Here is a 21,977-nt window from a genome sequence, read left to right as displayed (position 1 = left end):
AATAATAATGGCTCTCACTTTTGTTTGCAAATATACTGCTAGGTTCGGCATTTGAGCATTGTTACTTGTAAAATCAAAAATAACTTCATGATCCCTCTTCTTGCCAAGTCTTTCGATGACATCATTATACCATGTGTCTCATCTTTCAAGTACTTGCAGGATTAGTTCTTCAATTGAGTTACAAGCAAGACCTGATAATTAATCCTGAAAATATGTTTTTTATGCATTTAAGACAAGAAAAACTACTTTCAACTAAAGCACTTGTTGCAAGAATCAACTAAATTTAAACACTACAAAAAGAGGTTGGGCGGGAGGGGGGGGGGGGGGGGGAGGGAGGGAGGAGGGAGGCGTCAGGGGCAATATCTCAGATTGTAGCTTGCATGATGTTTAATTCTTGTGCCATAATGAATGCACCATCATTGGTTTGGGTTACTTATTAAATTATTTTACTTACTATTGCAAAAGAACATTACCAGGTGTACCGGTATGAAAGTAGCGTTTTTTTGTGAAAATGAAACACTAATTTTGAATTGAAAAGTAAAAACATTTTATTCAAAGTACTGACCATTGCTTTCTATACATTTTGACCACCTTTCTGGCAATCTGTGGACACCACACCAATAGAAATGTTCATCTTTTGAAGCAAACCAATCAGACACCCAATTTTCGACTTCTTCGTAGGATTCGAAATGGTCCTCAGCCGATGCATGTCCCATTGATGAAAACAAATGGTAGTCAGAAGGGGCCAAGTTTGGTGAATACAGCGGGTGGGGTAGCAGCTCCCAACCAAGTGTTTTGATTGCATCCTGAACCGGTTATGCTGTGTGTACAGGTGCATTGCCGTATAAAATAATTACTTTGCCATGTCTTCTTGCCCATTCTGGTCTCTTTTCGATCAATGCGTAGTTCAGATTGACCATTTGTTGTCTGTAGCGATTAGTACTCACAGTTTCACCAGGTTTTAGAGGCTCGTGATACACCACACCTTTCTGATCCCATCAAACACAGAGCATTGTCTTCTTGCCGAATCGATCTGGTTTTGCAGTCAATGTTGATGGTTGTCCTGGATTAACCCATGATTTTTCCCATTCAGGATTCTTAAAATAAATCCATTTTTCATTGCCAGCAACAATTTGACACAAAATTGATTTTCTTTCATGTCTTTGAAGCAAAATTTGACAAATGGTTTTTCGGTTTTCCATCTGTCTTTCATTCAATTCATGTGTCACCCATTTTTCACACTTTTGGATCTTTCCCATAGCTTTCAAACGATCAGAAATTGTTTGTTGTGAAACGTTTCGCATTTCTGCCATTTGCTTCTGACTCAAAGTATCACCTTCATCCAATATTGCTTGCAATTCGGTGTCTTTGAACTTTTTTGGTGGTCTTCCACGTTCTTCATTTCTTACATCAAAATCATTATTTCTGAACTGTTGAAACCATCTTTTACATGTTGCTTCTGATAGAGCATGATCACCATATACCTCAACAAGCATTCGATGCGACTCTGCAGCACATTTTTCAAATGAAAACAAAAAATTAATGTTTTCCACAAATCATCACTTTCTGGTACAAAATTTGATATTGCTAACACGATGAAAACATATGATGTTGTTTGTTCCATGACTTGATGTATACTAAATATCTTTCACAGATGTCATACCAACTGAACAAAAAAAAATTAAGGCTCGTTCACAACAAATGTTCCCTATCGACACATTTGTATCTTAACGCTCATTTCATACCGGTACACCTGGTATTATAGAATAAAATAGAATGTCACATAGGTCTACTTTTGAACAGAGAGACAGTGTGTGTGTGACATTATTAAGGAGGGAACTGAATATTGTAGCAGCATAAATTTACTTTATCCCCATTTAACTACTGAATGCTTCACTGCAGATTGGTGATCACCTTCCTTTCTTGTGTTGGATGTAGTAGGTGCGGATCCCCTGACTAGAGCGAACATCACAGGAACATGTTAGTACATAAACTCATGTTGTTCTGTCCAGTTTTGTGAAAAATGTCAGTAAGAAATCGCTCCAAGTGCGAGCCACTTGCTGTAACCTGCTTCCTGCTCGCAGAAGGAATAACACCTACGGAAATTTTTTCATGAATGAAAAGGTTTTACTGTGAAGACGTTATGAAAAGAATGAGCGTGTTTAAATGATGTAGGGAGTTTAGAGGAGGAAGAGCAAATGTTCGTGGTGAACAGAGGACTGGAAGACCTTCCATTTTGATTAATGAGGTAGTGAAAAAATCAATGCATTGTTAATGAAGACTGCCATTTGACAGTGGATGAAATTTCTGCAATGTTTCCACAACTCTTTAAAACTCTCTTGTACGAGACACAAATACTGATGAATCGATTCCACAGACTGAACATGAGGAGAGGGGTTAGTGTAATTGGTTAATATAAACCATAAAAAAATGCACGGAAGTATGTTTTTTAGCACAAACCTACGTTTTTTTAAATGGAACCCCATTAGTTTTGTTAGCACATCTGAACATATAAACAAATACGTAATCAGTGCCGTTTGTTGCATAGCAAAATGTTAATTACATCCGGAGATATTGTAACCTAATGTTGACGCTTGAGTACCACTCCTCCGCTGTTCGATCGTGTGTATCGGAGAGCACCAAATTACGTAGGGATCCAAAGGGAACGGTGATGGACCTTAGGTACAGAAGAGACTGGAACAGCACATTACGTACACATGCTAACACCTTTTTATTGGTCTTTTTCACTGACGCACATGTACATTACCATGAGGGGTGAGGTACACGTACACACGTGGTTTCCGTTTTCAATTATGGAGTGGAATAGAGTGTGTCCCGACATGTCAGGCCAATAGATGTTCAATGTGGTGGCCATCATTTGCTGCACACAATTGCAATCTCTGGCGTAATGAATGTCGTACACGCCGCAGTACATCTTGTGTAATGTCGCCGCAGGCTGCCACAATACGTTTTTTGATATCCTCTGGGGTTGTAGGCACATCACGGTACACATTCTCCTTTAACGCACCCCACAGAAAGAAGTCCAGAGGTGTAAGATTAGGAGAATGGGCTGGCCAATTTATGCATCCTCCACATGCTATGAAACGCCCGTCGAACATCCTGTCAAGGGTCAACCTAGTGTTAATTGCGAAATGTGCAGGTGCACCATCAAGCTGATACCACATACGTCGACACGTTTCCAGTGGGACATTTTCGAGCAATGTTGGCAGATCATTCTGTAGAAACGCGATGTATGTTGCAGCTGTTTGGGCCCCTGTAATGAAGTGAGGACCAATGAGGTGGTCGCCAATGATTCCGCACCATACATTTACAGTCCACGGTCGCTGTCGCTCTACCTGTCTGAGCCAGCGAGGATTGTCCACAGACCAGTAATGCATGTTCCGTAGATTCACTGCCCCGTGGTTTGTGAAACCCGCTTCATCGGTAAACAGGTAGAACTGCAACACATTCTCTGTTAATGCCCATTGACAGAATTGCACTCAATGATTAAAGTCATCACCATGTAATTGCCGATGTAGCGACACATGAAACGGGTGAAAGCGGTGACGATGCAGTATGCTCATGACACTATTTTGACTCAGTCCACCGGCTCTCGCAATGTCCCGTGTACTCATGTGTGGGTTCATGGCAACAGCAGCTAACTCACCAACTGCACCCGCTTCTCCTGCGACGGGCCTGTTACGGACCCGTTTGCATGCTACGACCATACCTGTTGCATACAGTTGGCGGTAGATGTTTTGCAATGTGCGGCACGTTGGATGCTCTCTGTCCGGGTACCGTTCTGCATACACCCTGCGGGCTTCAGCTGCATTTCGTTGACACCCACCATAGATGAGTATCATCTCCATCTTTTCAGAGTTCAAATACACCATGGTCGCAGTTCCTACAACACTACACTATCACAGACGTCTGGTAACACAGTGTACTACAGTTGGTCTGCGTGCAGAGACGAATGCAGAATAACAATAGCAGCAAGCGCTACATGTGGACACTGCGACAGCTAGGCCAAACCACAACAGTGCACTACAGCCACACTCGTAAACACGGTTGTCATCGTAAACATGTCCCTGCAGATGCTGCTCGCCGACAGTGGCCCGTGCTTGTTACAACACGCAACTGAACGTCGGAGGTTTCAAGCGTCAACTTTAGGTTACAATATCTCCGGATGTAATTAACATTTTACAATGCAACAAATGGCACTGATTACGTATTTGTTTATATGTGCAGATGTGCTAACAAAACTAACGGGGTTCCATTTAAAGAAACGTAGGTTTGTGTTAAAAAACATACTTCCGTGCATTTTTGTATGGTTTGTATTAAACAATTACACTAGCCCCTCTCCTCACGCTCGGTCTGTGGAATCGGTTCGTCAGTATTTGATGTGGTTTACAAAATACATCCAGCGGTAACGTTAGGTGAATCACCCTGTATATAGGCCTATATAGAAAAAAAAAAGATTCTGTAACTTACCAAACAAAAGCGTTGGTACGTTGATAGAAACAATAACAAACACAAGCTTGTGTCTGTTATGTGCGGATGGACATGTGTGTTTGTGTGAGTGTATACCTGTCCCTTTTTCCCCCCAAGGTAAGTCTTTCTGCTCCCGGGATTGGAATGACTCCTTACGCTCTCCCTTAAAACCCACATCCTTTCGTCTTTCCCTCTCCATCCCTCTTTCCTGATGAAGCAACCGTGGGTTGCGAAAGCTTGAAATTTGTGTGTGTGTTTGTGTTTGTTATTGTTTCTATCAACGTACCAACGCTTTTGTTTGGTAAGTTACAGAATCTTTGTTTTTAGACAAATTTTTCTCACGTGGAATGTTTCCCTACAAAGGTTCTGGAACTTACCAAGTGAAAGCATTGGTGCGTTGATAGAGACACTAACAAACACAAACATACACACAAATTTCAAGCTTTCGCAACCAATGCTTTCATTTGGTAAGTTACAGAATCTTTGTTTTCAGATATATTTTTCCCACGTAGAGTATTTCGCTCTATTATATACAGAGTCAGAAGCGTCTGCGAGTTTCCTCAGCAACTTGAATTGGAAGGTGAGGATTTTCTGAGCTCTGTTGTGACTGAAGATGAAACATGGGTGACTCATCACAGGCAGTGAGACAAAAAAGTAGTTGTCACAGTAGCATCACACTAATTCGCCATATGCCAAAAAATTCAAAACCACAATTTCGGGAAAAAAATCATGGCTTCAGGTGTTGTGGGACTGAAAAGGCACTATGGTAGCCAAATTTCTGCCTCAGTGGGAGACCATTGGTGCACAACAATGCTGTGAAAAACTAAACAGTAGGACTCAAAATAAAGAGAGGGGAATGCTGATAAGGGGAGTGTGTTTGTCGCATGACAAATCCCGTCCTCTCACAGCCTTCGCCACCGAGGCAGTGTACTCATTTGGGTGGGATGTTTTGAGCCACCCCCGTATACTCCCGGCTTGGTGCCATCAGAATACTATCGCTTCACCTTCCTGAAGGCACTCGTGAGTGGAATTAAATATTCACGCGACGAATAGGTGCAGAAAAAGGTTTTGAAGTGGGGGAAGGAGCTGGTGGAAAGTTCTTTGAGGAGGGCATAAAGGAGCTTGAGCCGAGGCTCATCACTTGCGTTTAATGGGATTGATGATTGTGGGGAAAAAATAGTCAACAACTGTGAAGGATACCCTGTAAATGTTTTTCTTTAAATACAATTTTCCTCAAATAATATAAAAATCTACTACAATTACTTTCTCAACATGCCTCGTATATGAACTGAGGAACCCACCCGGATAGCAAGCACATCAATGCATCTACTGTTGGGACACATGGAGGCACCCCAGACCCATATCGAAACTGCTTGACAGATTAACTATAGGGCCGGTGTGCCAGACAGCCTGGATGTGGGTTTTAGGCAGTTTTCCACATCTAGTGATCTAAATATTGGCGAATTCCTGAGTCCCATCTCAAGTTACATAAATCACAAGCACTTTAAAAAACATTGTCACATTTGACCAGGGAAAGTACACAAGGAGCAGGCAGAAGGGGTTGTTACGTAAGCCAAATGTTGTGCAAAAAACCTCAAATAATCCAAATAAAGTGGCGATTGCTGTAGGAATGTCCTCTCTTGAGTAACCAATTGCAAAGACTGGTGGCAGCACTAACATGGTGATGATTAATACAACTGTGTTGAGCGGATATTTACATCATAATTTTGTGCGTCTTCTGTCGTTCCTCAGCTGTAATATGAAACATTGTTATCTTCGTAGGCTTTTAATGTTTTTTATTGATGGTCTAAGTGGATACTGCTAATTACAGAAGAATGCATGGGGAGTCAGACTAACCCAGCTGTACCACCTACATTCGTGCAGCCATCTAGAAAAATCTGAAGCTACACCAGATGCTGGCAAGCAAGATACAAAGCATTCCTCTGTAAATTGGCGATCACACAGCCATGAATGTGACTGGTGTGCACTGAGAAAACAGTAGACCGCATTATTCATGAAATCAAAATAAAAATATTTCAAGGAAACTGGGAACACTTCTCCAAAGGGGGAACTGGAAAAGTCTCTCCAAAGCCTATTGCTAGGTTAATCTCCCTGGACATTGAGTTAGTGTGCAACTGTAAAGTTGATAATCTCTCTAAATGTTTACTTCCTATAACTTTACACTAGTTTGTAATATTTTGCTATGTTTGTTTTATATCATATTATTTTTCTGTTTGATGTGTGTCATACTTTTCTGTGGTTTTGCCATATGCTAAACAAAATAAAAATAAGTTTCCCTTTTTAATATTTACTATTTTACTTTATTTCAGATGAACCTGAACCAGAGCTGACAGTGCAGCCGGTAAGTGAAATGTTGCTGCTACAGTTTTGGGCGGGAGGTAGTTGACTGTGTGGGGGTGGGGTTGGCTTGCTTGATTTAGAATGTGTTCTAAAACTGAAAGACAGTCAAAAAAGTGAACAAGAAAGGAGAAAGGTAGTAACTCTATTTCACAAAATGTACAAGGGCTATTCAGAAAGTAGGGAACGTTTTGGCATTTAAAAAAAATCTAACTATGAGAAATACATTTTATTATATACATCTGGAAAAGTGTATATAACTGATAATGGTCGAAGTAGAGAGGATATAAAATGTAGGCTGGCAATGGCAAGGAAAGCGTTTCTGAAGAAGAGAAATTTGTTAACATCCAGTATTGATTTAAGTGTCAGGAAGTCATTTCTGAAAGTATTTGTATGGAGTGTAGCCATGTATGGAAGTGAAACATGGACGATAAATAGTTTGGACAAGAAGAGAATAGAAGCTTTCGAAATGTGGTGCTACAGAAGAATGCTGAAGATTAGATGGGTAGATCACATAACTAATGAGGAAGTATTGAATAGGATTGGGGAGAAGAGAAGTTTGTGGCGCAACTTGACCAGAAGAAGGGATCGGTTGGTAGGACATGTTCTGAGGCATCAAGGGATCACCAATTTAGTATTGGAGGGCAGCGTGGAGGGTAAAAATCGTAGAGGGAGACCAAGAGATGAATACACTAAGCAGATTCAGAAGGATGTAGGTTGCAGTAGGTACTGGGAGATGAAAAAGCTTGCACAGGATAGAGTATCATGGAGAGCTGCATCAAACCAGTCTCAGGACTGAAGACCACAACAACAACATATACATCTCAAAGAGCGACTGACATACTACTTTTCCACATAGTCACCAAATACATTGAGGCACTTATCATAGCAGTGGACAGGCTTTGAAAAAGCTGCATTGCAAAATTCTGCCACCTGAGACTTCAGCCAGTGAGTCACACCCACCTGGAGTTCCGCGTCATCATCAAAGCGCTATGTTGCAGGCCAGTTCTTCATCTTGGGAAACAGGTGGAAGTCGCTTGGTGCAAGATCGGGGCTGTAGGGCAGATGGAAAATTTCCCATTAGAATGAATTAAGGAGATCTTTAGTGTGGTTTGCCGTGTGAGTTTGGGCATTGTCGCACAAAAACAAAATTTTGGATGTCAGCTTTCCTCGACATTTGTTTTAAACTGCTCTTATAAGGGTGTGCAAAGTTTGACAGTACTGGACAGAATTTATGGTTGCTCCTCATTCGAGAAAATCAATTAGAAGCATACCTTGCCTATCCCAAAACACTGTTGCCATCAACTTCCTTGCTGATGAGGTTTGATTTTTGGGGGGACGTTGAGTGCCCCTACTCCATCAACTGTAATTTTGTCTCGCAACTGACGTGTTTCTCCCAAGTCTCGTCACTGGTTATGATTTGATCCATGCCATCAAGTTTTGTGTTAAACTTGGAGAATCTGCAAGTATGACCTTCGAAAAGTTGAAACAGGTTTTTGGGGAGCATTCCTTATCAAGAGCACCAGTTTTTCTCTGGCACAAATCATTTCTGGAAGGTTGAGAGCACATTGAAGATGAACTTCGCTCAGGAAGACCTTCAACTTGAAAAACCAATGAAAATGTCGAACATGTGCATGCACTTGTGAGAGTATTCCTCCAGGACAAACTGTCAACCAAGTGTTTTACAAAGATGTCCTTGGAAGATTAAGGAAAAGGGTGAATCAAATGGGACCAGACACTGCACACAAGTGGCTGCTGCATGACAACAACATTCCATGTCACACGACCATTTACAACACGGAATCTTTGACCTCAAAAGTCATTCTTGTTGTTCCTTAGCCTTCTCCCCCCCCCCCCCCCCCCCCTCCCCATCCCCTCCCCTCACCATTTCACATGTTCTGAGTCATTGTGAATCTTTTCTGGTCCCAAAATGAAATGTTAAAAGGATGTTATTTTGGGAGTCTCGAGGACATTCAGAAGAATGTGACCGACATGTTAAAGGCTGTACTGGTTGAAGCCTTTCTGCACTGCTACCAAGACTGGAAACGATGACTCTAATGGTGTAGAGTTACCGAAGGAAACTGCTTTGAAGGTGACAGTATTAATGTTCGGAAAAAATAAAAACTTTGGTAGATAAAAAAAATCAGTCTCGTTACTTTTCTCATGCACCTCATACATCTTACAGTGTAAATTTCTCTGTACCAAACACTTTTGATATTGTGATATAAATTTTTTGCATTTGATGTAAAATTTCTCCATTTTGAAATTCAACAACTGAAATCTTTTGTTTATGAGTTTCTTCAAGTCGTTGAGATGTTACCAGCTTTTAAGCTGAAGGAGAAGTTGATAAGCACTTCCAGATTGAAATATTTGAATGGCACAGTTTTATGGACAGTGTTGTTTGTGATTATACCATTGCAGAGGTTTGATTCAGTGTTCTATTGACCAGTTGTGAATTATTTGCTCTTGTTTGAAAATGTGCTGTAGGCTTGTAATGTGATGATTAGTTGTAGTACACAAGTGGTTTCACCCCACCATTATAATTAATTGTCGAGATGGAGGTGGAAGGTGAGCTACATTTTTCTGATGTGTTAGTCGAGTGGTAGGAAGACAGATGAGTCAGACATTTGGCATTCAGGAAGCCAATCCACATTCCCCAATCAGTACATGAATGCAAATAACTTCAGTTCAGTTTCCTCATGCTGAGAAATTAGAATCAGTGATCTGTTTGACTCGGTAAAAATTTTCTAAAGATGCCGGCACGGTAGCTCAGTGTGTCCACTACAACCAAATACAATGGAAAAAAAAGCTAAGGTCGCAAAAACATTTCTTTAATTACAAACAATTTGTTTTGACAGACTTTGTTGTCTTCAGGTCTGTAACATAGTGTCTTTGCATGTAATATATTCCGTATCATGAGTTATCATCTAATATATGAAATAAAAGTTTGAGTATGGCATTACAAGAAATGGAAATCAAACTGTACATTAACGTAAATGTTTGTTATATAAAAACATGTACATTATAAAATGTGTTCATTTTGAGTTGTATATCATGCCAAGTTGCTACATGGATAAAATGTAACACATTGTATAAAGGTTTGTTGTAAATATGAGGGCTATCCACAAAGTACATTACGTTTTGGAGTTAAAAATAAATAAAGTATTGGAAATTTTGTTTATTATATACAGATGAAAGCCACACTTAAATACTGCTTTTCTACATAGTTACCATTTAAATTAAGGCACTTATAGCGATGGACGAGCTCGGAAATTCCTTTATCGTAAAATTCGGCCGCCTGTGCCTTCAACCATGTGGTTACCTCTTCTTGAAGCTGTGTGTCGTCATCAAAACGCTTCATTGCTGGGAATAAGTGGAAGTCGCTCAGTGCCAGGTCAGGACTGTATGGCGGATGAGGAAACAACTCCCACTTAAAAGATTCGAGAACTTCACGAGTGGCATTTGCTGTATGGGCCTGGGCGTTGTCGTGAATCAGCAAGATCTTTGAGCCCAACTTTCCCCTGCGCTTGTTTTATATTGCTCTTCTGAGGTTGTGCAGAGTTTGGCAATACCTTTGAGAGTTTATTGTAGTGCCTCTTTCCAGGAAATCCACAAAAATCACACCTTTTCTGTCCCAAAAGAAGAGGTAACCACGTGGTTGAAGGCGCAGGCGGCCGAATTTTACGACGAAGGAATTTCCAAGCTCGTCCATCGCTACGATAAGTGACTTAATTTAAATGGCAACAATGTAGAAAAGTAGTATTTAAGTGTGGCTTTCATCTGTATGTAATAAAAAAAATTTCCATTACTTTATTTATTTTTAATTCCAAAACGTAATGTACTTTGTGGATAGCCCTCATAAAACATTTAAAATTGAAAAGCACCTTGTGCACATCGCCATTTTTATAGGACAAGATTTTTAAAAATGTAGCAGGATTTTGGTATTATAATGTGTATTGCCTTACAATGGGAGCTTGGCATGTAAAGGGAATGGAAGTGCTTGATTTATTCATTTGAGGAGAGGAGCAGAGAGGAAAGCTTATTTTCAGATTTAACAAAAATAAATGTTTTATTGGAGGCTTGTGTCTGTTAAACATAACTTTCTTTCAGTTGTCATTTTGTAACAGTCTAGTTCTACAGTAATGAAACCATTTCTTTTGCAGACTGGTGGTGGAAGGCCATATGGAGAAAGACCCAGTTTGCCACAGACCAATGTGGAAACAGTTCCTATCCCTGGACCTAGGGTAAGTCTTACTAGATTGCAATAACAGTACAGATTAGAATAGATTGCAATTCACTGTGCAGAGGAGATGTTCAAACAGTGGTCTGTTCGATTTTTAACTACAGGACAAAGACCTTCACCAGACAGAGAAACACAAACACATTCACACATGAACATCTCACACACATATGGCCACTCTTACCTGTGAACTCCAGGGGTGGCCGCGACATTGAATATCTGTTACAAATCGCAAGTTATCGAGAAATCACAGTTTTCACAATAACAATGTATCAATATCTGGTTTTGGCCAAAGCCTTCTTCAGAAACACACACACACACACACACACACACACACACACACACACACTAAAGTAAGATGTGCTTGCTTTGTTTCTGAAGAAGGCTTTGCCTGAGGGCTATTATTTCACTACTGATGGTATTGACAAAAGAAATTTCTGACTTTTGCTGCATTGGGGCATTGAAATAACTCAGTGGACAGAGGAAAATTTGTACTGTATTGGAATTCGACACCAGATTTCCCACTTTATGAGAGTGATTGCCATAACTGCTTCGGCTATCCGAGCACATCTCTCTTCTGCCCCAAATCTCCATATGTCACATACTACAGAGTAGCAGCTTTTCCTCTTCACTCACACTTCTACTGTATTCCCACAAGAGGTCAGAAATTATTGTGCATCTGCAATGAAAGATCGGTATGCTGTCAGGTGTATATATAAGTATGGTGTCTGTTATTTCAGACATTGATCTTTCTGTGCAAATGCACTATAATGTCTGACCTCTTGTGGGAATACAGTAGGTCTGCGAGTGGACAGGAATAATGGACAGGGGACACTACTCTGCAGTGTCTGGCATGTGGAGACTTCGGTCACAAGGGAGACATGCTCGGAGAGCCAAAGTGCTTAAGGCGACCACTCAAATACAAATTTTCATCTGTTGCCACTGGGTTATTCCAATGCCTCAATCCAGCAAAAGTTGGGAATTTCTTTTCTTTGAATCACCTACACAATAATGCTCTGGTATTCCAATCTCAAATAGCGCATGGGAAAAACGAACACATATATCTTTCTGTGCGAGCTCTGTTTTCCTTATTTTATTATGATGATGTAGGTTGGCATCAACAAAATGTTTTTGCATTCAGAGGAGAAATTTGGTAGTTAAAATTTCATGCGAAGATCCCACCACAATGAAAAATGCCTTTGTGTTAATGATGTCCACCCCAAATCCTGTATCATGTCAATGGCACTCTCTCCCGTATTTCTCGATAATGCAGAACGTGCTGCTCTTCTTTGAACTTTCTCTACGCACTCTGTTAATCCTATATGGTAAGGATGCCAGACCGTGCAGCAGTAATCTAAAAGAGCAGGGACAAGTTTTGTGCGGGCAGTCTCTCTTGTAAATCTGTTGCATCTTCTAAGTGTTCTGCCAACAAAACACAGCTTTGGTTCGCTTTCCCCATAACAATTTCTGTGTGTTCCTTCCAATTTAAATTGTTCATAATTGTAATTCCTAGATATTTAGTTGAATTTATGGCCTTTAGATGTGACTGATCTATCATGTAACCAAAGTTTAACAGATTCCTTTTAGCACTTATGTAGATGACTTCATACTTTTGATTATTTAAGGTCAATTGCCAGTTTTTGCACCATACCGATATCTTCTTGTAAAACGTTTTGCAATTTGTTTTGATCTTCTGATGAATTTACTTGACAGTAAATGGCAGCAGCATCTGAAAACAACATAAGATGGCTGCTCAGATTGTCTCCTAAATCGTTTATGTTGGTAAGGAACAGCAGAGGGTCGATAAAACATGGGAAATGTCTGAAATCCCTCCTGTGTTATCTGATGACTTTCCGCTCTATGATCAGTGACCTCTCTGACCAGAAATAATGAATCCAGTCACATAACTGAGATGGTATTCCATATGCATGCACTTTCACTACAAGCCGCTTGTGTTGTACAGTGCCAAAAGCCTTCTGGAAATCTAGAAATATGGAATCAATTTTAAATCCCTTGTCAATAGCACTCAACAGTTCATGTGAGTAAAGAGCTAGTTGTGTTTCACAAGAACAGTCTGCCTCGATAGTTGAGTGGTCAGCATGACAGAATACCATGCAAAGGGGTCCAGATTTGATTCCCGGCTGGGTTGGAAATTTTCTCCGCTCAGGGACTAGGTGTTGTGTTGTCTTTATCATCATCATCATATCATCCTCATCAACACACAAGTTGCTTAAGTGGCATCAACTCAAAAGACTTGCACCAGGCGACAAGTCAACCTGACGGGAGGCCCTAGCCACATGACATTTCATTTCACATCACAAGAGCGATGTTTTCTAAATCTATGTTGATTGTGTGTCAATAGACCATTTTCTTTGAGATATTTCATAATGTTCAAACGCAATATATGCTCCAGAATCCTGCCACATATCAACATTAATTATGTGGGCCTGTAATGTAGTGGGTTACTCCCCCTGGTTTGACCTGAGCAGCTTTCCAGCCTTTGGTACAAATTTTTGATTGAGCAAGCAGTTGTATATGCTTGTTAAGTATAGAGCTATTGCATCAGCATATTGTGAAAGAAACCTGATTGGTATACAGTCTCGACTGGAAGACATACTTTCATTAAAAAATTTAAGTTGTTCCACTACTCCAAGGATATCAACTTCTAATTTATTCATGCTGGCAGCTGTTCTTGATTTGAATTCTGGAATATTTACTTTGGTGAAGGAAGTTCAGGAGGCTGTGTTTAGTAACTCTGCTTTAGCAGCACTGTCATTGACAGCATTTCCATTGTTATCACACAGAGAAGGCACTGATTGTGTGTTGACACTAGCGTGCTGTACATACGACCAGAATCTCTATGGATTTTCTGCCAGGTTTCACTGGAAGTCTTTTCCAAAATCTACCCCGTTTCCTAGATCTGGAGAGGCAAGAAAAGATATAAAAAAGAGAATGAAAATTGAATAAAGTGCAGTGTAATATCTCTTCAATTCAACTACTAAATGATAGGTGACAATTCCTCGAAACCATACTCCTTTTATAATAACCCCTCAAAGAAAATTACAGTTATCTGCCTGTGTTAAATTTTCAGTAACTGACCATTTTTCTACATCTGCATCTACATGAATGGTTCACAATCCACTCTATGGTGCATGGCGGAAAAGACAAGTTGCACCTGCCTGTTAGTAAATTCATCTCTTTACGGTCACAAATTTGGCTATGGTATCAATGTCAGTTCATAGCTCACTATAAAGTGCATCAATGCGCATTCATTTCTATTAATAGGATGTCTTCCCTATGTGTTTACATATTCCATGTCATATGCATAATAAAATAAGATTCCACATCATGCATATAAAAGTACGTGATATTTCATATTGTAATTCTTGTCCAACTCTTTTCGGGACTACGTTTTTATTTATCACTTGTCATGCAGTAGTTGTGACATGCATATGACATCTAAGATCTAAATGTGAATGAGACAGGGATGATGTTCTTTCAAGATGAGAGAAAATGCATTGTTGCATTTCATACTGAAATACACTCCTGGAAATGGAAAAAAGAACACATTGACACCGGTGTGTCAGACCCACCATACTTGCTCCGGACACTGCGAGAGGGCTGTACAAGCAATGATCACACGCACGGCACAGCGGACACACCAGGAACCGCGGTGTTGGCCGTCGAATGGCGCTAGCTGCGCAGCATTTGTGCACCGCCGCCGTCAGTGTCAGCCAGTTTGCCGTGGTATACGGAGCTCCATCGCAGTCTTTAACACTGGTAGCATGCCGCGACAGCGTGGACGTGAACCGTATGTGCAGTTGACGGACTTTGAGCGAGGGCGTATAGTGGGCATGCGGGAGGCCGGGTGGACGTACCGCCGAATTGCTCAACACGTGGGGCGTGAGGTCTCCACAGTACATCGATGTTGTCGCCAGTGGTCGGCGGAAGGTGCACGTGCCCCTCGACCTGGGACCGGACCGCAGCGACGCACGGATGCACGCCAAGACCGTAGGATCCTACGCAGTGCCGTAGGGGACCGCACCGCCACTTCCCAGCAAATTAGGGACACTGTTGCTCCTGGGGTATCGGCGAGGACCATTCGCAACCGTCTCCATGAAGCTGGGCTACAGTCCCGCACACCGTTAGGCCGTCTTCCGCTCACGCCCCAACATCGTGCAGCCCGCCTCCAGTGGTGTCGCGACAGGCGTGAATGGAGGGACGAATGGAGACGTGTCGTCTTCAGCGATGAGAGTCGCTTCTGCCTTGGTGCCAATGATGGTCGTATGCGTGTTTGGCGCCGTGCAGGTGAGCGCCACAATCAGGACTGCATACGACCGAGGCACACAGGGCCAACACCCGGCATCATGGTGTGGGGAGCGATCTCCTACACTGGCCGTACACCACTGGTGATCGTCGAGGGGACACTGAATAGTGCACGGTACATCCAAACCGTCATCGAACCCATTGTTATACCATTCCTAGACCGGCAAGGGAACTTGCTGTTCCAACAGGACAATGCACGTCCGCATGTATCCCGTGCCACCCAACGTGCTCTAGAAGGTGTACGTCAACTACCCTGGCCAGCAAGATCTCCGGATCTGTCCCCCATTGAGCATGTTTGGGACTGGATGAAGCGTCGTCTCACGCGGTCTGCACGTCCAGCACGAACGCTGGTCCAACTGAGGCGCCAGGTGGAAATGGCATGGCAAGCCGTTCCACAGGACTACATCCAGCATCTCTATGATCGTCTCCATGGGAGAATAGCAGCCTGCATTGCTGCGAAAGGTGGATATACACTGTACTAGTGCCGACATTGCGCATGCTCTGTTGCCTGTGTCTATGTGCCTGTGGTTCTGTCAGTGTGATCATGTGATGTATCTGACCCCAGGAATGTGTCAATAAAGTTTCCCCTTCCTGGGACAATGAATTCACGGTGTTCTTATTTCAATTTCCAGGAGTGTATTAATTAAGAATGGCATAATAGCAGGAATCATGATCATAAATAAATAAATTTAATAACAAAGCTGGCAGGGAAGGTTGTCATTCATAAAATACAGCAGGATTGTGGTTGCAAGTAAATAGAAAGTTGTCGTCATCATGTATATTTTTGGGTTAGAAGTCTAAGCTTGTTACAAAACCGAACTATTTAAAGCTGAATGCACCATCATCTTCACGGTCATTTTATCCTTTTTCTACTCTATAGTCATGTGCTTTCTTTGATCCAAACGTAGTTGCTACTATTCCTAGAAAATGGAGCTCCTCACTTATCTCACTGTCCATCCTATGATCGTCTAGTTTGTATCATACCAAATGTCATAAAATTCTCATTTCTGCCACTTCAGTTCTCTGTAACAGTTTTCTCCAAGTCCATACTCGCGTCCATGGAATAGTAAAGGTGCAGTCATAATACACTACTGGCCATTAAAATTGCTATACCAAGAAGAAATGCAGATGATAAACCAGTATTTAATGGACAAATATGATATACTAGAACTGACATGCGATTACATTTTCACGCAATTTGGGTGCATAGATCCTGAGAAATCAGTACCCAGAACAACCACCTGTGGCCGTAATAATGGCCGTGATATGCTTGGGCATTGAGTCAAACGGAGCTTGGATGGCGTGTACAGGTACAGCTGCCCATGCGGTTTCAGCACAATACCAAGTTCAAGAAGAGTAGTGACTGGTGTATTGTGACGAGCCAGTTGCTCGACCACCATTGACCAGACGTTTTCGATTGGTGAGAGATCTGGAAAATGTGCTGGCCAGGGCAGCAGTCGAACATTTTCTGTATCCAGAAAGGCCCGTACATGACCTGCAACGTGCGGTCGTGCATTATCCTGCTGAAATGTTGGGTTTTGCAGGGATCAAATGAAGGGTAGAGCCACGGTTTGTAACACATCTGAAATGTAATGTCCACTGTTCAAAGTGCCGTCAATGCGAACAAGAGGTGACCGAGACGTGTAACCAATGGCACCCCATACCATCATGCCAGGTGATGACGAATACACACTTCCAATGTGCATTCACCGTGATGTCACCAAACATGGATGCGACCATCATGATGCTGTAAACAGAACCTGGATTCATCTGAAAAAATGAAGTTTTGCCATTCGTTCACCCAGGTTCGTCGTCGAGTACAGCATCGCAGAGGCTTCTGTCTGTGATGCAGCATCAAGGGTAACCACAGCCACGGTCTCTGAGCTGATTGTCCATGCTGCTGCAAACATTGTCGAACTGTTCGTGCAGATGGTTGTTGTCTCGCAAACATCCCCATCTGTTGACTCAGGGATCAAGACATGGCTGCACGATCCATTACAGCCGTGCGGATAAGATGCCTGTCATCTCGACTGCTAGTGATACGAGGTCGTTGGGATACAGCACGGCGTTTCGTATTACCCTCGTGAACCCACCGATTCCATATTCTGCTAACAGTCATAGGATATCGACCAACGCGAGCAGCAATGTTGCGATACGATAAACCGCAATCGCGATAGGCTACAATCCGACCTTTATCAAAGTCAGAAACGTGATGGTACGCATTTCTCCTCCTTACACGAGGCATCACAACAAGGTTTCACCAGGCAACACCGGTCAACTGCTGTTTGTGTATGAGAAATGGGTTGGAAACTTTCCTCATGTCAGCACGTTGTAGGTGTCACCACCGGCACCAACCTTGTGTGAATACTCTGAAAAGCTAATCATTTACATATCACAGCATCTTCTTTCTGTCGGTTAAATTTCGTGTCTGTAGCACGTCATCTTCATGGTGTAGCAATTTTAATGGCCAGTAGAGTATGATAGAATTTAAGTATCATTCTTGGTTTCCAGGAACCCTACCACACAGTTACTCTGGCTATATGTTGGTAACCTGTATCAGGGGAAGTAAATAATTTATTTTCACACACAAATAAATAGAAACTAATGGCCTTTACGTGCTGGAAGAGTGTTTCAGTAGAGAGTTGTTATTTACATGTTAGAGCTACACATTTATTACTACTGATGCTTACTGCAGACAGGTTGCTACACTGTGCACAATTTCCTGATTTGTAGGGAGAGAGCGGACGACCAGGAGAGCCAGGAAGACCAGGAGAGGCAGGATATCCCGGACCACCGGGACAGCCGGGAATCCCAGGACTGCCCGGTCCGCCGGGACCCGCTCCAGATGTGAGTACATCCCATCTGCTGCTGCTGCTGCTCTAGGTTGTAGAATAGTCATTTGAGTCCTTGGAAGTTGACAGAAGCTTGTAATGCTCATATATCCACTGTTACAAACTTTTATGATTAATATCCCTGCTCTGTTTTCCCACCAGTCTGTTACTCAGCTGGCCAGTGGGCGAGTTTTTGCTCGTCACAGATCAAGAGCTTGTTTCGAGGTGGCCCTCTCCAATTTTATTTGTACTTATCTGAAAGTCAATGCCCAGACACCAGTTTCCTTAAGTAAGAGCAGCTATTTTCAGAAAAACTAAAAAAAGAAAAAAAAAATCAACTTTGAAAATTAGAAAGTTTCCATAAATTATTAATTGCCAACCATTTGTGGATTTATATCCTAGTTGTTGGTATCTGAGCACCTAGCTGAAAACTTTATTATTGTAAAGTCGCTAATTTGAACTTGCTAGATGCAATGTTTTAATTAAATTACATACCTATTATTGAATGGAGAGATTAATTAAGAAATATTGAATCATAATTCTTAATGAAAATATGTTTTTGTTATTAACTAGCAAACCTGCAATGCTTTGCAAATGTTAAATATGCATAGGAACTGCATATACATTATAAATTCCTTGTCCCCACTCTCTATGTCCATTTTCTCGTCCCCACCCTCTCTCCACACATCTCCTCCTTCCCACATCTCTATATGCGTAACCACCTCCACCCTCTCTGTGTCCATTTCCGTCTGAATGTTCGGTAGAGTATCGTGTAAAAATCTGAAGTAAATCTGTCAAGAATTTTTTGTGATATGTGGTACTAACACTTCCTCCTATATATATATTACATATCTCAAAAATTTGTAGCCTATGTTCATCTGAATGTTCATTAGAGTGTCATGTAACAATTTGTAGTAAAACCTTCAAGAACTTTTCAAGGTTTTTGGTAACAGTGTTTCCCCTTTTGTATATTGCATTAACTGTTAAACTCATTTTTTTTGTTATGGACATACATGACAGCAGAACTGTCAAAATTAATACAATTTTTATTTCCTTTTTCATACTAAAAATATGTTTACTATCCACAATTACTAATGGAGAAAAACAACCAAATCAATCAAGCCATTCTCTAGCGATGATCTTTCACAATTGATTTTAATTTCTGATTTTTCCAGTGGATTTTCAAAAAAAAATTTTTCATGCAGAACTTGTCCTGCCAATTACAAAAAAAAAATAAATAAATAAATAAAAAATAAAATAAATAAATAAATAAAAATCTGACGTCCCATTCATAATTGATGATATTTGATAAATGTGACAATTGATTTTTATTTGTATAGATTACAGATCTTTTGAAAATAAATTAAAGTTTAATACAGACTTACGAAATGCCTTCTTGTTAAAATAAAAGCATTATGTACATCATTAATACTATTCTGTCTGTAGAAATTTAAAAAAAAAATTATTTTCTGTTTGAAATTTCTCATTGTTACGTTAAATTTTAGAAAAAGTGTGAATACTGGCAGGTTCATGTGATAAGTAACTGAAAATAAAAACATATTACTTTTATTTAAAAATTATGAGTCAGTATATATTAAATAATGTTTGTGCTCATTAATAACTATGGAAATAAAATAAAAGTACAAACGAAATTGCATCTAGCAAGATTCAAACCAGTGATTTTTTTAACATTCCCCTCCCCCCCCGACCGCCCTCCCCTGCCCCGCTCCCTTCCCCTTCTGTTAGATAGATCATAAATTTCACTATATTAACTAAAAAACAGTAACTCTTCAGCCTATCAGAAACTTCATTGTATGTCTACACACCTTCACTTGTTCATTAAAGAACCAACATCAGTTAATTTAGGACCACCTTCAGGTGACAGAACGAGTTCTTAGCTGAGCCTCATACATAAATTTCTTTTACAAAATATCATCCAATCCATGATATAAATATAATACCTGATGGAATTACCCACATATTGTGTGGTCTGCAAATCTGCTATTAATGGTGCTTACTTCATGAGCATGCAGAATAAGTAACACTATAGTAGTAGATCTGAAAATCACATAGCATATTCATAATTCTACTATGTTCTGTGTTTTTATGTACCATATACTGGTTCGTATTTTGTAAAAGAAGTTTATGTATTCTTTTTCACCACCATCATCATCATCCTTGATTTATCTCACTTGACCAAGAGGTCATCATTGTTATTGGGTTGAAGCAATGTCAGTGAGAGTGGGTGACCGGGTACTCTTTCTGACACCACACCTCCAATCCAATATGGAATTCATGTACCCCACCCGCCTGCATCCAGAGTAAAGACCGTATCCAAGCAGGAGATATTTTCTAAATGCTTGCATGTCATGAATACGAGACGGGATATGAAAATTAGCTCAGTATTTTCCTAGTTGAATGTGGGAGGGCACCTCAAAACACATAAAGGCTGGCAGGCACACTGACTGACATTGTTAATCCAGCAGACAGATTAGATCCGGTACCGGCACACCTTCCCAGATACTGGAAGTGGCACACATTAACATGCTCACCTATCCAGATGAGCGAAAAGTAGTTTATTTATTAATCTGAGCTAATTATTCTCATATAACTTAACTGAAATTATTTGCTTGATAAAGAATAAGAACAGGGAACTTTCCCAGTTCCTCAAAGCTATTAGTAACCACCTACACAAAATACAGTGTCCACTGGATTCTTGACGTATGTAACAGACTAACCAGAGAGATTGATGAACTCATGAAAGATTGTGATGTTTGCTGGTGACACAAATATCCTGATAAAGTGATCACACAAACCCATACCATACACAGTTAGGAGAATGGTGAAACAGATCACCCAGGTACAGCAAATGCTTAAAAAGACTTACGGGTAACAAAAGTAGAAATCTTAGGATGAGTCTCCATGTCTGAAGCTACTATGGATTCACACGGGTAATAAACTCGTGCAATAATTTGCAACTAATGTAGTTTTCTGATCTTCACTGGCAACTTCAAAACCTGATGAGATGGCAATTTCTAGAACTCCACTCATCCTCAATTTTGTAATCAATTTGAAGTTTGTGAGAGATGTTTGAGTTCAGTTAAGTGCCTATCTGCTGACCATGTCAAAAAAGCTCAGGAACATCAACATTCTGCCCAGCGGTGCCATTGCAGATGTGTTGCAAGTAGAGCATGATTTTGAGATGTGCTTTCATTCTGTTTTGAACTCCTTACATCAGTGATTCATGCAGAGCTGAGTAAAACACATCATTTCCTGAACTGTGGCAGTGAACAGTGACAGGTCTCGAAAGCATTAACATTTCCATCCTCGGGAAACTTTTAGTAGTGTGTGCTTTAAATTTGCAAGCTTCAACTCCCTCTGAGCTACCAAATCGAAGGAGGGTGAGACATCCCTCCTCACACTATCGTAGAAGCTCAAATGTGTCACAATCCAGTGGATGTTCAATCAAAAGAAATATATGAAGACAGTAACTGTTCTCGAAAGAACAGAATACTGTTGATGACTGTGCAGCTTTTCCCTAGAATAAATGATGACGAACTGAAACCCTCAGCTGCCAACAGGTGTTGTTGATATACCTCGATGTGGACAGCTGCAAATGTGTGCCCCAACCGGGACTCGAACCCGGGATCTCCTGCTTACATGGCAGACGCTCTATCCATCTGAGCCACCGAGGACACAGATGAATAGCGCGACTGCAGGGACTTATCCCT

At 41.0% G+C, this 21,977-nt stretch overlaps 1 protein-coding gene and 1 non-coding gene across 2 annotated transcripts in view; one reads left to right on the top strand and one right to left on the bottom strand.

The window, feature by feature from the left end:
• LOC124552403 (collagen alpha-1(I) chain-like) overlaps window positions 1-21,977 on the top strand; it is a 255,146-nt gene that overhangs the window by 122,725 nt on the left and 110,444 nt on the right. The window contains exons 6-8 of the mRNA XM_047126667.1: window positions 6,822-6,853; window positions 11,013-11,093; window positions 18,149-18,262. Of these exons, the coding sequence (XP_046982623.1) occupies window positions 6,822-6,853; window positions 11,013-11,093; window positions 18,149-18,262 (227 nt within the window). The remainder of the gene's footprint in view (window positions 1-6,821; window positions 6,854-11,012; window positions 11,094-18,148; window positions 18,263-21,977) is intronic.
• On the bottom strand, window positions 21,868-21,941 carry Trnat-ugu. Its single transcript has one exon. It is a non-coding gene; the product is annotated as a tRNA-Thr (tRNA).

Source organism: Schistocerca americana, chromosome 10 (genome assembly GCF_021461395.2).
Source record: "Schistocerca americana isolate TAMUIC-IGC-003095 chromosome 10, iqSchAmer2.1, whole genome shotgun sequence".
NCBI classification, from domain to species: Eukaryota; Metazoa; Arthropoda; class Insecta; order Orthoptera; family Acrididae; genus Schistocerca; species Schistocerca americana.
Note: the sequence above shows the minus strand (reverse complement) of the source record. Positions and strands in the feature narration are given on the sequence as shown.